Source organism: Prinia subflava, chromosome 10 (genome assembly GCF_021018805.1).
Source record: "Prinia subflava isolate CZ2003 ecotype Zambia chromosome 10, Cam_Psub_1.2, whole genome shotgun sequence".
NCBI classification, from domain to species: domain Eukaryota; kingdom Metazoa; phylum Chordata; class Aves; order Passeriformes; family Cisticolidae; genus Prinia; species Prinia subflava.
The window spans coordinates 14,546,003-14,562,927 of record NC_086256.1 but is presented as its reverse complement, the minus strand read 5'-3'; the positions used below and the strand labels follow the sequence as shown (position 1 = coordinate 14,562,927).

The following is a 16,925-nucleotide window of genomic DNA, read 5'->3' as shown; positions in this document are numbered from 1 at the left end:
GGATTTGGAACAGGGAAATGAATGCACAGTACAGAGTCTATGACAGCATCCCATGTATTCATTTATTTAAAAGAGTGCAAGTCTGCAACTGCCTTTAAGCATACTGACACTTTGAAATTGTCTGAACTGCCAGGTTTTCTCACTTTTCATATGAGCTGCTGAATGTAAACCATACTAATTCTGCAGGTAGACAATTTTGGATTTCTTTCCTTGACAGAGAATGGAGTAGAAAAAGAAGGTCCATTTTGTTTAATTGTATTTACCACAGATCTCTTTCTCTGCCTGCAGGGTCTTAAAGGTTACCCAGGACTGCAAGGGCCACGGGGTGAGCAGGTAAGGGATGCAAGCACAGTGCACTGCACTCTGCAGATGAACTATTAGGATAGGAGAATGTATAATCTAAGTCCTAAATATAAGCAAGCTGTGTGAACTGCTTAAGGAAATATTGGGCAGGTTTTGAGCAAGAATTCAGACAGTGTAGAGATCAGTGTGGTGAAAAAAGTAGTCTAACTGAAATGGAAAAGACCAGGTTGTTTGTCAGCTACCACACCAACTTGGAGGATGTTGATGTAAAATTCTTATAAGAGACACATTTCAAAACTCTACTGATTTAATGCATTTTATGTCTCCTAGCATGTAGGAAATGAAGTAGTTATTCAGCACCTTTTTAAACTTCCATGTCAGTTCAGGAAGAAATCTGAATGTAATTTCAAAGACATCCGATTTCTAAGTCTCTTGTTAGTGTTTATGAGGCTCCTAAAAGCAGAGTAGGGGAAGGAGTCTCCTTTTGGATCACACTGAAAAGGAAATGATGATGATAACTGATGGTAAACACCTGAAAGGAGATGAAAACTCAAGGACATCATTCATGACTTTCCTGGGTTTTATGCCCAAACCTGAACTGAATGAGCGGTGATTTAAATTACAGTCTCACTGGAAGTTTTCTGTGATGACTGTAATCGATCACTCAGATAGAGATAACTAGTGGAAAAAAAAAAGTTGATTCTTAACATCAGAAGAAGAAGGTGGAGAGAACTGTATACATTCATGATTTATCCAGGGCTTTATTGACCTGGTTCTGGAAGAAACAAAACAAAAATTGGCTTTGTGAGAGCATGAAGATTCTTTAGTGAAAAGTTTGATGTATTTGTTTCAAATACACCTAAGACCAGTGCAGTTATCTCATTTTAGGGACCTGCTTCCTATAGCCATCCTGAATTATTTTTGAATTATGGAAATAAAGTGCACACTCCTGTATTTCACAAAATCTTAGACACTTTTTAAAGGATATGTGACTGAAATTGGCAGAGTTACTTATGTATGATGAGTCAGTTTTAGGGTGTTTTATGTAGCTTGCTTAAAGAGTAATTTTTCCATGTGTTAAGCTGTGTCATATGTGTAGATTTTAAAAAAGAAATGATAAAACAAACTCTAAACCAAGACATTAAACATATTGGTTGTTTATTTTCCTTTTCTTTCTTCCTTTTCCACTTAGGGAATTCCAGGAATGGCTGGCAGTATTGGGGCAGTTGGTTACCCTGGCAGGCAGGTGCAGTAACTATACAAATGTCTTTGCATTTTTTGTTTTTCTCATTTATTCTTTTCAGAAGTACCTTATCTAACTCTTCTGAATCTACTAATTGTAAAAATATATTTGTTTACATCCTGTCATTTTTCTTTGACACAAATCTCTTTCCCTGGTAGTGGCCTGGAGGGAATGTTGAGTCTCATGGCTTTTAAACTTTGATGTGTTAGATGGAGTAATGCTGCTCCTTTCTGGAATATATAAATGGCAATACCAAAGTACTAGATGTCTGAATGCTTTACACTCCCTTCATAAACCTCATGTGGTTCTGTGTGGTTTATCTTCTTCGTATTTCAAGTCCAGAAGCAGTAGGAGACTGCCTGTGCCTCCTGATTTTCTACCGATGTGTTCATTTCACTGCTGAAACTATTTCTCCAGTCCTTTGGGGAAGGAGAACTTTAAAGTTTGGTGGTTTTTTCCCATTGGGATATTTTAGGAGAACCAATAAAGCCAGAAAGCAGCTTTCTTTAAACACAAGTACTTCTATAAATATTGATTTACATATAAAGTAACAGATACCTCAGTGCAGTAATACAAACAAGATATAAAGCAGAAATACTCAGCATTTTCCTCATGTAAAGGTATATGAGCCAAATTGACAACAATTGACTTTGTGGTTTTGTGTCTGCTTAACAGGTGAATTTGACCAATACTTCAGTGTTTTGTTGGATTAATTTGCAATGGCTGTGGATTTTAAGGTTCCATTACAATGTTTTATAGAGTAATAGATGATAACATTTCTTGTGTTGAATCACATAAAATGTTGAGAGCATTTGGGCCACATATGCAATTCTGACATTAGCTTGAACATAATTGAAATGTGTCCAAGTATAAAAGCTCATAAAAAATGCTGTGAAATTATGTCACTGTGACGCCTGATCACTGTGTCTGGAAAAAGATTTTCTCCCAGAAGAAATAATTTTAATGTAATGGAAGTTTCAGTCATGATCTGTGTTTCAGCCACACATTAATGGGAGACCTTTCTGAACATGGTCCCAGGGGACTACTTGATGACACCTTCTTCAATCTCAAAAATTTCATGGATGTGTTGCCAGTTTACAATTAACAAGTGCTGTTGCAATTCTTTTACATAGAGCATATCTGATTGTTTACAATTCATTACAACTCCTGTCTTCTTGTAACAGGGCCTAGCTGGACCACAAGGTAACCCAGGTCCCAAAGGAGTAAGAGTAAGTAAGCATCTTAAGCATTTTGATATGCATGTCTATTTTTACCCATACAGTATGTAAGAAAGGGAGTGAGGAATTTAATTTACCTGTGCTGGTTATATGCCTGCAGAACCACTGTGGCTTTATAGAACCTACAAATGAAAAAACACAGAGTTTCTTTCAAAATATGCTGTTGCCCTTCCTCTGGCATGCAGGAGAGAGGAGAAGGCAATGTTTGTGTGGGCTGGGTGGATGTCTCAGGCCTGAAGCATTATTTCCGTAATGGAGGCTGTCAAGAGGGGAGACACATCTGACATTTGCAATCTGTTACAGCTACAGAAGGAGATAAAGGGAAACAGTCTCACAACATAAAAACCATGAAAGGGATCTTGAGATTTTAGGATGATTCAGTCATGGTTATATGTATCCCAGGCACTGAAGGTTCTTATGCTCTGCACGTTCAAGGTTTGGTTTTGGTTATTCTTGGAAGCAAAATAGATTGGTTTTTATTCCTGGCTGGTTTAGGGGTTTTGTGTGTGTGTGTTTTACGGTGCTCTTTCTCTGTTTTGTGGTGGTTTGGGTTCTTTTGAGGTTTGTTGGTTTTTGTATTAGCTTGATTTTTTGGGTGGGTGCTGTGTAATTTTGTTTTCTTTAAATAGACAGATAATCATGCCTACACATGCTTGTGCAGGGATAAATATTTCTTCAGACTGACTCTCACCATCAAGGAGTAGGCACAGGTTTCCAGAAACTTGTAGGTTGCTGGTTGGATCTGGGATTTGAAGGAGGTTTTTGCTGGGTGTTTTCAGCTCATGTACAGGTTGCTCAGTAGAGTATTGTGTTCTCAAGTATCTATTAATATAATCTTATTCTGTTGCAAGAGTTGCTTCGGTCTTCTTTTTTAGTTTAGTTACTAGAAGCCTTTACCTGCAGCAGCTTCCTAAACAAGTCTGGGGGTTTTGGATTTTTTTTTTTATGTCAGTTTTGATTACAGTGATGGGAAGGATTTGTTTGGTGGGATCAAGTGCCAACAGACATTGCACCCTCAGGGATTGTTTCTTTTATGTTTCTTCAGTTTATTTTTGTTCAGATTCTCATCTGCGTTTTGACTTGTTCTCTCTTCAATGAACAAGACATAAGTGATCCCAGTCACTTTCCTAAAAATTACTGCTTCTCTGTTTACACAAAGCTGGAAATGGCCAATTTTAGGGAAAAACACCTTAAGGCTATATCGTGTATGAATTCTAAAAATAACTTCCAGTAAAAATGATGACACAGCCTTCTGACACATACTCCTGTGCCATGGAGGTATACAGCAATATGATATGAAGTATCTTTAGAGCTTAAGGTGTAAAATATTCCTGTAATCAAACTGTGCTCTGCTTCTCAACTGTTTTAAGTAACTGTAGAAAGTAGATGTGCCTTTGTTTTCCTTACTCTCGTTAGGTCTGGGTGACAATGTAGGCACCATCTTCCATAATTAAAAATGAAAGATCAACCCCCAAGAAATTAAATCATTACAACTGGACATATGTGAAAGCAAAGAATTCTATTTTAGTAACTAATTTAATATTTTTATTCCAATCTCAGTTTGAATCTGCTAGTGCAGAATCCATTTCTCCATACAACTGAGGAATGATGGGAGAGAAATTCATTGTGACTATAAGAACATTCTGCTTATATTAAGATAAATGCTTTTCTTATAAGAACTCTTACATATAGCAATGATCACACAATGTTATTAAAGATGAGAACTTCTTCTCTGATGGAGTTAATGAATAAGGTTAACTTAAGAAAAAAGTTGCTCATTTCATCTAATAAATAATACATCTGATACAAATTTGTCTTATTAGAAGTACTTCTACTATTAACTTAGTACTTCTTCATTAACTGATGCTGTACCCTTGTAACAGGAAGTTGTTTTTGCTGCTGGTTGGAGAGTAAATCCTAGTCACATTTAAATTTCTAGGGCTTCCCTGGTAGTTTTGAATGAGGCTGAATTTAGTCTCTGTGTCATGAATTCATTGCATGGAGGGATAAGCAGCCTTGAAATCAAGCACTGTTCTTACGTTTTTAGGGTTTCATTGGACCTCCAGGTGTGGCAGGACAACCAGGAGCTGAAGGAGAAAGGGTAGGCCTGATGGAACATTAATGAAGTGTTGATGTTTGTGTGGTAATGCAGTGTCTGTTACAATGGGGGAAATGTACGAGGTTTAATGATTCATTTAAATATTTTTTTGCTAAAAGCAAAACTGATGTGAAGAAAATAAGTTGAATAGGTCATACCCAATTAGTCTAATCAATAAAATGTCCTGGTGCTAATGTAAAATGGGGAGCAACTGTATAGTATTTTACTTTATTCTACAGCTGCAAGGATTAGGGTTATTTTTTTTCTTCAGCAAAGCATAAAAGAATATTTTTCATTCAAGCAATTTATTTTTGTCAGTGGTTTATATTTGTCTCTTGTTGGATGATCTTTGCAGTAGAACCAGCTGTGGAAGTATTAATCTCTATCACTCTGTGCTTGAGCTTTTCCTTATTGCAATTGAGCAAAAAGGCTGCCTGGACATGTACTGTGATGGAAGCTGGACAAGGCCCTTTTTCACAGTTGTTCTTATATTGCCACAGTAAAGACAAGCAAAGTTTATATTTCTGCTGTAGAATGTTGTCTCTATGATACTTTGCTCAAATCCTTTTTTTTTCTTTTTAAGATGCTTCTCACACTGTGTTTTTTCCAGTCAAATGTAGGTTTAATTGCTTGAATTTAGGTATTGAAGAAGAGAAAAATCTACTTAATAATGGGTTATTTCTTTTTCAGGGTATCCCAGGCCTCCGTGGAAAAAGAGGTCCTAAAGGGAGACAGGTAAAGCTCCTAATAATTGTTACAATTCCTGTTGCCAATGTAAATCCACCTGGAATTAACTTTGCAGCTTTAATCAGCTGAAAAATGTTAGATTTGTTTTTGTCCATAGGTGATTTTTCTGTTGCTTTCAATTAGTCCTTTTCAGAACTGCAGATTCTCTGTAGGTTGTAAGTACTAGATGTTTTGAGGTGTGGAAGACTTACCACTGTGAGCCTTGGGGCAGGTTACTGGTATCAGCTATGCAGAGAGTTAGAAGGTGACAAACACACAAATGTGTTCTGGAAAATTTGTGTTAGCACAAGGTGAAGATATGATGCAAGCTTCATAAGTCTGGTGTTGGTTTGGATGAAAATCAGCTTCTTCTAATGTCTGATATTTCTGGACTGTATAAATTAAAGCTGTGCTCAACATATATTTCTACAGCTGAGAATAAACACATATCTGCCAAGTATGCATTATCAAGGTTTACATATTTCCTGTGGTGTGTCTTCAATGCCAAATGTTTTGTTTTCTGTTGCAACCATATTATTTTAGGTCTTTGAAGCTATCCAGGAGTTTCCTGTTTTAACTTTCTTGTGGTTTGAAACTGGAAAACCCCATAGGGTTCTCCAGCTGTGCAGTCAGTGGTGCTCAGAAGTTAAGATGGTTTTCATCTACCACATTGAACAAATTTGTCCAGCAGTAGTATGATTATCATGATTTGGCCCTTGATGTATGTTATGAAAGTTGTAGAGGATTCTGTTTAATTGTGTTTTGTTTTCTGTGTGATCTAACACCTGCCAAAAAAGTCACTAGCCTACAAGATATGCTTTGACATAAAGGCAAGCAAAATTACATTAAACCCATGGGCTGCTCTTTCTGAAGCTGCCATGAGACCATATTGTAGTTTGCATATAATTTGGATGAAATGCTTCTTTTTGCATCTGAGTGTTGGGCAGGAAGGGCTCTGTGCCATCAAGCCCTTGCAGAAGTTGGCAATGTCTTGTGCTGGTGAGACACATGCAACATTTAAAAGGTGGAGAACCTGGATGGGAATCAAAGGCTCGTGTCCAGTGTGGAACAGGAAGTGGGATGACAGCAGAGTACACTGGAACATGGTTTGCCTTCTCCTCTCAGTCTCTGTGCAGGTTCACTGAGAATCCCCAGCAGTCCCAATGGTGCTGTGTGTGCTGTGGTGAGCAGTTATTTTCCATTTACAGTAAGAGCAGAGCTTCTATCAGTGCCAGTCTATGTTCTACAAGGACTTTAATTTGTATAAATCTGTTCAGGGAGGATTCACATAAGGGACAGAGCACCAAAATCATCTCTGCAGAAGATCTGTGATTACCTCTGTTCAGTACTGATTTCTTCGTAACGTTGTAATTTCCTCAATCCCAAGGTTCACTCCAATTCCCTTCTATGATCTATAAAGTACTTATTTGACTAAAGGCCACTAATGTGGAGGCCAGCCAGGAGGACAATCACATGGGAACCTGGCTTGAAGTACTTAGCTGGATCACAAGCTTATAGAAGACGTGTTATTTTAACCTCCAAACAATGATAGCTGTAATGACAAAGTCTTTTGGCACAGTGCCCTGGAGTTAACAGTGCTTTGGGTCAGGGCATTGTCACTAAAAGAAATTTGGCATGGGAATTCTACAGTGCCTGAAGTCAGGGTCCTCACCTTTTGTTCTAGGGCACAACTAATTTTTTTTTTGGACAATACTGTCCCTAATAATACTTGAGAAAATAAAAACCCTGTCTGACTGGCAGAGATGTTTGTCAAAGAATCAGATCCCAAATATAATCTCATTTTTGGAAAGCAATTTTAAAGTATAGAAGAAGTGGATTATAAAAGGGATTGTAAACATTTATAGTTAACAAAATGCTGCTACTTAGTAGGTCTGTTCAACAGGTGTTCATATTTGAAACATTTCTGGCATATTTGAAATGGAACAAAATATTCAAATACCTGAATCCATAGAGTGAGGATTTGTTTGAATTTTCTACTTTTTTTTTTGCATACAACATCATTTTAAGAAAATATTTCATGGTAAGGTACATGTGTTCAATTTCTTTCTGTTGTATCATCATAATATGAAATTTGGCTAATTCTGCAGTATTTTTAATGCATTTCCTGTCTTGTTAGCATGATGCATTTTGCTTTTATTTGGGGGAAGATTTTTACATAGTTTTCTTCTATCTGTGATTAGTAGTGGTCAACATGTCAGAACAGACCTTGTAAATTTTACCAAGAATTTAGTAATCAAGTCCATTGTAACTGTAAAAACAGTTCAGATTTTGTTTTATATTAAAGTTATGAATAATCATGCCTTGTATGCTTAATAATAATGTTAAATGATATTGATTTAATAAAACTGTTGTTGCACCATAGTATTATTATATTGCTTCCAGTTTTATACTTCTGTGACTGTTCATTTTACTTTCATTTTTCTACTTACTAAGATAGATTTTTCAGTATCAGTTCAAAGACACATGCTGTTGAGAATGTGATTGTAAAGACTGTGGGTTATCTGTCACTTTTGTAACTCTTGCTATGCTGGGATTGTCCTGTATCTTTTGTGTTTCTGTGTGGTTGGTAAAACTGTCCCATTGCATCCTTCATTTACCCTTTGAGGCCTCATTTGTGAGTTTCAAAAAAATATACATGAGTGTTATGACAATTCTGCCTCTTCCAGCATCTACCAAAGGTAGGCAGTACAACCAAAATAGGCTATTTAGGAAAGGGTCATAAATTAATCTTTGGCTTTATCCTCTTAGTTGATAGCTTTTAACAACATAGTCACTCTATAATATCCATTTTGCATATGTAAAATTTTATACTACATTTTGAGAGCTGGGAAAAAAATGACCAATGGTGTACAACCTTGAGAATCAATTAAATCTACTTTATTCACCATTACCTAAGAACCTCTACTTTTTATAAGATAAGATGGCAAAAAGATGAAGACCTGTATTGTTAGATTTTACAGTTATGGCGATAGATTCTTATTTGTGAGTTCTGTGATCAGATATTGAACAAAAATTTCATGGTTGTGAGAGGAATTCCTGTGTCTAGCTTTTCTTTTTAATTAATTAACAGGAGAAAGCAGAAAAAATCTCCACCTAAAAACAACCCAAAAGATGCTACAGAAGACTGTCTTGGATTATTTCACATTATCATGCATGATGATGAGAATTAATAGCTATTCAGTTGTTTCAATATATTTTGGCAGTGTGCATGCATGTATATGTATGCATAAAGTGTTGCCTTCATTTTTATGAAAGTTTGGCTTGTATCTAAAGCCAAATATGGCTTAAGCAGTACTTGAGCTACTTTGATTGATGATAGGATTTTTCCATCTCCTTGACACAGTTGTGTATTACCTTCCTGCCTACTGTTCAAATACTGTTGGATGATGATGTATATGCCCCGTTCCATAAAGGAAAGACACTGCTGTAGCAGGTCCTGAGCTGGACAGCTGTGGGGATGCCCTCCAAACAAAGCAGCCTAAAAAGGCCAAATGAGTTGTACCTTTGACCTGCAGCAGGTTGGAACATGGTTTTACGGAGGTGAGAGGTTAATGCCTCAAAGTACTGTTCCTGTTACACAAGGAGAGATAAAAGTATATTGAAACACTGAAAAGACATAAAAGAGCATTTCACATAAAAATTATTGTAAGGATGGAATTTGATCCTTTTTCCCATGGAGATGGATTAGTAATGCTTAGGTTTTTTGTGGCTGATTTCTTGAGGTCAGTGCATCTCTATTATCTCAGTATGCCAATAAAATTGTGTGACATTTTTCAATTCCAACAAAATCTCTTTGGTTTGAGTGCCATAGTTCAGATTTTTCCAGGTAGAATCCCTTTCCAGCTTAGTATTTTGCAATTTTTCTGGTAAACTCTTATATAGATCTCACACTGTGGTTAAAAAATGATTTTGACTTCTCAGTAGACACCTCCCTTCCCCTAATTTCATACAGTGAATACATTGCAATCATGAAAATATTTCATGGTACTGCTTCAAACTAATAGCATGGGTTTCTAGTTAGCTACATGTGGCTCTTCCAGCAAAATAGTGAGATCTGACTAGTAATACTAAACTGATAAAAATTAGTTTTAAAGCCCCTCATACCGCCCTCACACCCCCACCCCCCTAAAAAACCCAAACAAAAAATCAAATTACTTTTCCCCAGCAACTTATGTGTCTCTGCAGTGGGCAACATCTGAAAGAAGTAATTTTCAAAACCCTAACAGGAAGGAAGATAAGAGCCAGTAAAGTGGTGGAATTCCATTCCATTTTCTTTCTGAAGCAAGAAATGGAAATTCTGTTTTAAGCTTCGATGCTTGACTTGGCAAATCAGATTTCTTTCCTGTTCTGAAAATCTTCTCTCTGAAGTCAAAACTCTCATAAAGTAAATGAGGCTTTACTATGTTTTGAGTTATTGTTTCAGTGTCTAGATGCAGACTGAGGCAGGTGTTCACATTGGTTAGAATGTGAACATTTGATTTCTAATGAATATGAGATCTCATACTGAGATGCCAACCATTAATATTTGGGGATGAGTTAAGGAAAGAAGGCCAGATGTTTTAGTGAACGTTGAAGATAACAGGAAAAAAATTGAGTTAAAAATAAGAAATAGGAAAACAGGCTCCAAGAAAACAATACAAGTAATACTTGTTTAGTATTGCTTTTAAAGTAATTCAGTTATCTGCTTTTGCCATATGTTTTCATTGTGTAGAGTTGTATCATTTTGGGTTTATGACTTTAGGAGACAAACAAATATCACTATTCTGTTCATTTAAACTGTTCATTCTGTTTCTGCTTTTCTCATTCCTCCATCACACTCCCTGAATCTATTTATGATATCTTAATTCCACAAACCTATAGGCATTCAGTATTCAGACTACCACATGAAAATGTCTTGAATAATGAAGAACAGGTATTTTCTATTCTGCTTCAGGGTTTTCCAGGTGACTTTGGAAATAGAGGGCCCCCTGGTCCAGATGGAAGTCCTGTAAGTATTGAATTGTGTGTTGATTAACATGATGAAATTTGTAAAACGCAATATTAACTCCCCTCCAAAATTAAAGGAGACTTGTCCCTCAAAAGAAGTGTCTTGAAGTCCACAGGAAAATTTTGGACTGTTAACTTTCCCATGGAAATTGCTAGGAAACTACTATGATAAGTATAAAAAAGAGGAAGAAAATATTCAGAAAGCTGCTGAGAGAACACATTTTCCACTGCTGCATGTGCTGACTGCCTTGAGAATCAGATCTCTTGCTGTCCTCATTGCATTACTGATGAATATTCTGTCTTCAAAAGTTCTTGCATAAGATATGACTTTGTGTTGTTTATTTAAACCATTATTCTAAGATCACCTTAACAAAGTAAGATCCTGCCTGCATGTAAAACCCCAGCTTTTGTGTGCTTGTGCATTTGATAGTTGATTTCATCCTTTGAACTGGTACTAAACACAATTATGCTAGCGTGTCATTGAGTGCATTGTAATCAGTGTGATAACAGCTTTGTCCTTGGCACTGTGTGCCCTTGCAGTGTGGTGTCCAGCCTGTGGCACAGTCACCTCCCTTCACAGGCTGCCCTCAAAGGAGATTCGCTGTGTTGCCCTATTTGTATTGAAACTCTGGCTGCAGACTCCAAACTCAGGTTTCCTTTGGTGTCAGAAACCAGTGAAAGGCTTTGGGCAAGAGAAGAGAACAGCAATAAGTGCTGGGTAAAAGAGCAGCTGATTTAAATCATCATCTTGTATTGTTAGATGCTCCTTTGGAAACTGCTATCAGTTGGTGTCTAAAGATTTTTTTTTGATTTGTAACAGAGTAATCAACTAGACAGAGTTTCTCTATTTTTTGAAGGTCTGCTTTGACACCTATCTTAGAAACTTGTTTTAGAAAGCTTGCATGAATTTTGCTGGTGAGTTATCAATGTTTGGTGTCGACATTTTGGAACACAGGAAAAAAATTCTCATGCATTTCTGGTCCCTAAGGCAAAGCTTCCCTTGTTGTAATGTCAGGTGATATCAGTATGGTTTTCATCTTGAAAACCCACTGAGGGGTTGTGTGTCACCAACTGCTTTGCAAGTGATATTAAAAGGTGAGTTCTTCCCTCCCCTCCTCATATTCCCAAGTCTCCCTCCACTCCTGATAAAGCAGATATTGTCTTTCCACCAGATCTGCAGAACAGTACTTTAATAGAAACAAGCTCAGAAAGCCTGGATCTGAAATTACAGACTTGCACGTTACAAAGAAGCCTGTTCTACTGCAAGCATTTGCAAACAAGTTCCATCTAATCTGCCAAGACAGCTGCTGATCTTACTGCCTTCTTTGACAGGCAGCAAACCCTCTCCCTTTTCCCCCCAAAGCTCACCCTGCAGGGCTTGTTCAGGCAAGGGGCCAGTGCTGCAGCTGCAGGGGTCTGCAGTGCAAAAGGCACATTTACAGAGCCTCTCTGTGAGCTGGCACTGCACACCAGGGGCTGCCTGGGAGGCCTGTGGCAGCAGGAACTTGAAGGGAAGACATTTCTGCCCGTGTGCTGACTTGACACTAATGACATTTGTCTCCATGCCTAATTTCTTCTGCTTGACTGACTAATGCCATTCTTCATTTGCACAGCACCCTCTCAGTTCTCTGAGGATGTCAGTCTGCCTTGGAGGATGTTGCTGGAGCATTCAGCTTCCCCTGTGGATAGTTCAGAGCAGGCTGGAGGAGGTGTAGGCACCCGAGGAGGGAGGAGAGCACGAAGGTGTCCTCTGTGCCTTGTCCAGCAGCCATGCCCATTGGACACTTTCAGAAGGGCTTAGATTTGCTTGCATAAATCTTCCCCTTCCCTGTGGTGCCAGCAGGCTGCAGTGGACCCTGAGTGTGTTATCTACTGAGTAGCAGGTCCCAGGTGTTGGGACAGCTTGCATGAGACAAGGTGACCTGGAGGGCTGCAATGCCTGTTGCACATAGGGCAAAGAGACCCAGCAACTGGTTTAGCCTCTTCTGAGTTAAACTGTGGCAGAGGCACTAGTGGAGTACTAATGAATTTTTAAGTTTTATATGAAGTACAAATACCATCGTTTGTATAAGAAATAATTTTTCATAAACAGTGTGTAGCCTTTAATTTGCAGAGGTCTTTCTATAAACTGAGATTGTCTTCTTATTTATTTTTCAAAGGAATCTTAATAAATTTTTCATCCTCAAAAAATTGGTTTTTCTTCCTTCCACCTTAAAGTATCATGGTAAAAAAGTCTCATAATCCTACATGAACAGCAGAAATGATGCAAATATCTGGTGATCTCATTCCACAATCCAGGGATTTTACTAAGCATATTTCTCTATAGTGATAAGCTATTACTCTTTGGAAACTGTAAAAATCAAAACTCATTTGCTTTATAGATCGCTTTTATCTTATCACTGAGATTCCTTTTTAAATGGTAAAATTCAGATAATCTAAAATTAACTTTCTTTAAAGGGAATTGTTGGTGGTGTTGGTCCTCCTGGATTTCCAGGACTGAGAGTGAGTATATTATTATTAATTACTTTGATATGGTTGCATTAGAGCATTTGTCTTGTGTGTTTGTGAAATAGTAAAAACAATTATGAAAATTCAAGGATTTAAACAGCTTTTGTTTTAGATAGCCATGATTTTAAATAATATCACTCTACAGAGCTGCTATCATGTTGGCAGCATGGAGCATTTCTACACTTGGTATGGATTCGTATTCACTTGTTTCTGATCCAGTGTGTTTGGGATTTTTATTTGAAATGACCAAGTTTGCTAGTTCCTAGCACTAAAGCCAGTGTGAAGGGTGCAACAGTCTCAAACATTTCAATGACAACAGTCCTCATTGGTTCCAGAATATGGCTACCAAATTCAAAACAGAATGATTTGTAAGAAGAATTACTTTATCATGTTTACAAGATCAAAATAATTTTTAAAATATATATGGAGTAAGGCTGTGATGCTCACTGTGGAGTTGCACACAATAGTTGTATCCATCAGTTGTGCCAGAGAAGCTCTGTGCATCCTACAGAATGTGGGAAAGACTCTCATTCTGAGGAGTCTCACTCCCTTGTTTTTTTTACTTCATAGATTTAGTCACAGAGGATCTCTGATTCTTGATATTGTCTCAGTCATGTCTGGCTACACAGCTATGTTCTTAACAAGGGAGAAAGATTAAGTGTTTACACTTGAATTAAGAAAGCCATGATTGTCCCCAGTGTTTGTTTTGTGGGGTTTTTTGATATCTGCAGATCTGAAACATTCTTGATAAGTTTGTACTTTACGCTGATGGTCATCTTAGTTTTCCTTTGAAGAACAACAGTTGAGTTCAATTGTTACTCTTTCTAATTATATGTTCATAACAAAAAGGCATTCCTGTAAATCATCCCTGGCTGCCTGATTAGGGTTGTTACGGCATTGCCATAGTGAAAACAAGGGCTTGGTCAAGAAACCTCTGTAGCTTCCAGCCCTCATCATGCAAACATGATTTTCTGCACTCTTGTCAGATGACATAGCCAGGCCAATTGACGCACTCATGAGACTGGAGCTTGCACGCTTGGGAATTTGCTTAGAATAGTGGTTTGCTTTTCTCTTACATGACTGTCTTTGGAATTTAATCTGAAAGACTTTGATAATTGTACAATTATACCTGAGGTTTTTCAAAAAGCTATACTAAGCACCACTAAGACACTAAGTGATTTATCTTGTTTTTTCTTCACTGAGCTGTAAGTCTGATGGTGGCTGCAGACAAATGTGGTTACTTACATTTCTGAAAGAGTCTCCAGAGAATAATGAATGTGTGCCCAACTGGAAATGCATAGATGTCCATCTCATCTTTTCCATATCACCCTCAGCAAGTGGCAAAAGGTTTCTTTATTCATGTGTTGTTAAATTCTTGCATAGTCATAGAGATATAGCATTGCTGCCTTGAGTGTTTTCCGCCCGAGGCTGAATAGGCAGCAAGTAGATAGATTTCTCCCTTTGTAACGTAGTTTTAACTATTCTAAGTCAAGTCTTACATTTACCTCATGCTTTTTCATTAATATTATTGCTGTTGCCGTGCTGATCTTTAAAGATTCTTAATTTTTGTGATTCGCTTTTTTTTCCTGTCATAAAACTGTCTAAATAAATCCCAAAATGAAGAGTTGTAGTAAGGACTCTGGAGGTACATTAGAACAGAAAAGGTTAGCATATCCATTGGAACGTTGGTTTGATTCTGCACACTTGGTATTTAGAGTCACATCTTGTTTTCTTTTTTTTCTTTTAACTCATAGAAGTCACTGATAGATGAGAAATTGATTAAAAGGACCATTAAAAAGGCTGCTTTTTATGGCCTTACTCATCATAGAATAATTTCTTTAAGCCAAATTTGATGCCTACAGAGAAGTGCTGTTACGTAGCCCTAAGGACAGCAGCAATGGCCACTGAATGTGCAGCTGAAGTACAAAAGGAAAGCCCCCCTAATTTGCATTGCCTAATGCACTGTTTCCTTCTCTCAAATTTGTAATCTACATGAGAAGAGGCAAGTTTTGGTTCTCGTGTTTCTGCTGATGATGTTGGGAACTGCAAACGTGGGGGACTTAAGTTACCTTTTTTGCCCCCTAAGAAATTAACTTTAAAAATATTTTGGTTTCTCTCTGTGGTGCAGAAAAATGCTACATTCTGTTAAGTGTCTTTAAGTTGCTCCATTTCATCAAATGCAGTCACCTTTCTTGCTGTTTGATAGGGAGACATTGGGCCAGCAGGACCGAGTGGACCATCAGGAATTCCAGGGCCCATGGTATGGTATTTAATCATCCCACAGCCAGGTGCCTATGCTGTTTTCCAAATTATACTCAAGTATTGGATTAATATTTTCTTTATTTTAACAGGGTTTCCCAGGGAGTGTGGGACAGCCTGGAATGAAAGGTGATAAGGTGATTTAAATATTTTCATTTTCTTGGAGATATGTAGTTTTTTCAGGCTCGCTTCATTAAAACTTGAGCATAATGTACTTGGCAAAGGCTTCCCTTTTTCCTTTTGATTTCTTTTGTCTTCTGACTTTCATTTTTTAAATTTATGTCAGACTCATGATCTGGTTCTTTAGACAAACTTTTTTCTGAACAGAACACTAACTACTGAACATAATAATATCCAGGTCTGTGTCTTTAGACTTTCCTGGAAGAGGGATTTCAGTGCAACACCTTGCATTGTCAAAGATCTGTGTTAATTTTAAATGTGAATATTGAATTAATCTTTCTCATTCTCTGTTTCTGAAAACTACCAATTTTAAGCCACATACATATGTCTGTATAAAATTATATGTTGTTTAGGGTGAACATGGCCTTGCAGGAGAGCCAGGAGATCAGGGGTACCCAGGGGACAAGGTAAGTTATAACTGCATTGTTTTACAAAATTATCCAATTTCAGCAACTTCATCAGGCTTATGAGTCTCTTAAAATGCAGCAGGTTGGTTGCATAAAAGTAGAATACTGTAGTAATACTTTCTAGATATCACTGTATTAACATATTTTTAAGAAATTCTGTGCTAATTAAAACTCAGTTATGGAAAGTGTGCACAAAGACAAGAGCACAAGCAGAATTCTGGCAGCTGTGTGTATAGGGTTGCATCAGACAAGGATTATGGTGTGATCCCAATCTTTCTAAGGAGCTTTTGTAAAAAGTATTTTGTTCTTGACCCTTGAGGTTCATCTGCAGCTCACCTGGACCTTCTGTGTTAGCAGCAGCACACGGTGTGGCGTGCTCCTTCACATCATCAAACTGAGATAAATCAGGATCGTCTTTCCTGTTTGGCTGGTACATCAGAAGTCACTGAAATAGCACATCCTCTGAGAACTCTTTTGATGAAAGTTGAATGTTAGAAGATAGTTTTCAGCTTGCAGAATTCTATTGAAGACTGTTTCAGGTGTCAAAATATAGCAATTTATTGCTTCCAACAAAACACAACCATTAATTTTCATGTGTATTTAATTGCTTTCTTTTTTCCAGGGTGCTCTTGGTTTACCAGGACCCTCAGGGATCAGAGGAAAAATAGGACCCCCAGTAAGTTTACACATCAAATTTTGCACTCAAAATATCTCAGTAGTATATCACTGTATATTGTTGATATTTTATACTACTGTTGATAAACTTGGTATTTTATACTACTGTCAATATTGGACACTCTTGTGTAATTATTATGTTCACAGTGCATGTAATCCCCTAGAGGTGACTTTTTATATGGTTCCTCCCAAAACTCCCAATTTTCTGTGTCCTAAATAAATTTGAATTTCTTTTTTTGTTGTGACTTCAAAGAGATATGAAGAACTAGTTTTAATAGTGT

At 37.4% G+C, this 16,925-nt stretch overlaps 1 protein-coding gene across 2 annotated transcripts in view; it reads left to right on the top strand.

Moving 5' to 3' along the window:
• COL24A1 (collagen type XXIV alpha 1 chain) overlaps positions 1–16,925 on the top strand; it is a 120,981-nt gene that overhangs the window by 31,002 nt on the left and 73,054 nt on the right. For both annotated transcript variants that reach the window (XR_010081463.1, XM_063407447.1), the window contains exons 8-18: positions 289–333; positions 1,496–1,549; positions 2,731–2,775; positions 4,832–4,885; positions 5,573–5,617; positions 10,563–10,616; positions 13,073–13,117; positions 15,330–15,383; positions 15,475–15,519; positions 15,916–15,969; positions 16,592–16,645. Coding sequence is in view for 1 of the 2 variants with exons in the window: in XM_063407447.1 (XP_063263517.1) it covers positions 289–333; positions 1,496–1,549; positions 2,731–2,775; positions 4,832–4,885; positions 5,573–5,617; positions 10,563–10,616; positions 13,073–13,117; positions 15,330–15,383; positions 15,475–15,519; positions 15,916–15,969; positions 16,592–16,645 (549 nt within the window). In the remaining variant the exon portion in view is untranslated. The remainder of the gene's footprint in view (positions 1–288; positions 334–1,495; positions 1,550–2,730; positions 2,776–4,831; positions 4,886–5,572; positions 5,618–10,562; positions 10,617–13,072; positions 13,118–15,329; positions 15,384–15,474; positions 15,520–15,915; positions 15,970–16,591; positions 16,646–16,925) is intronic.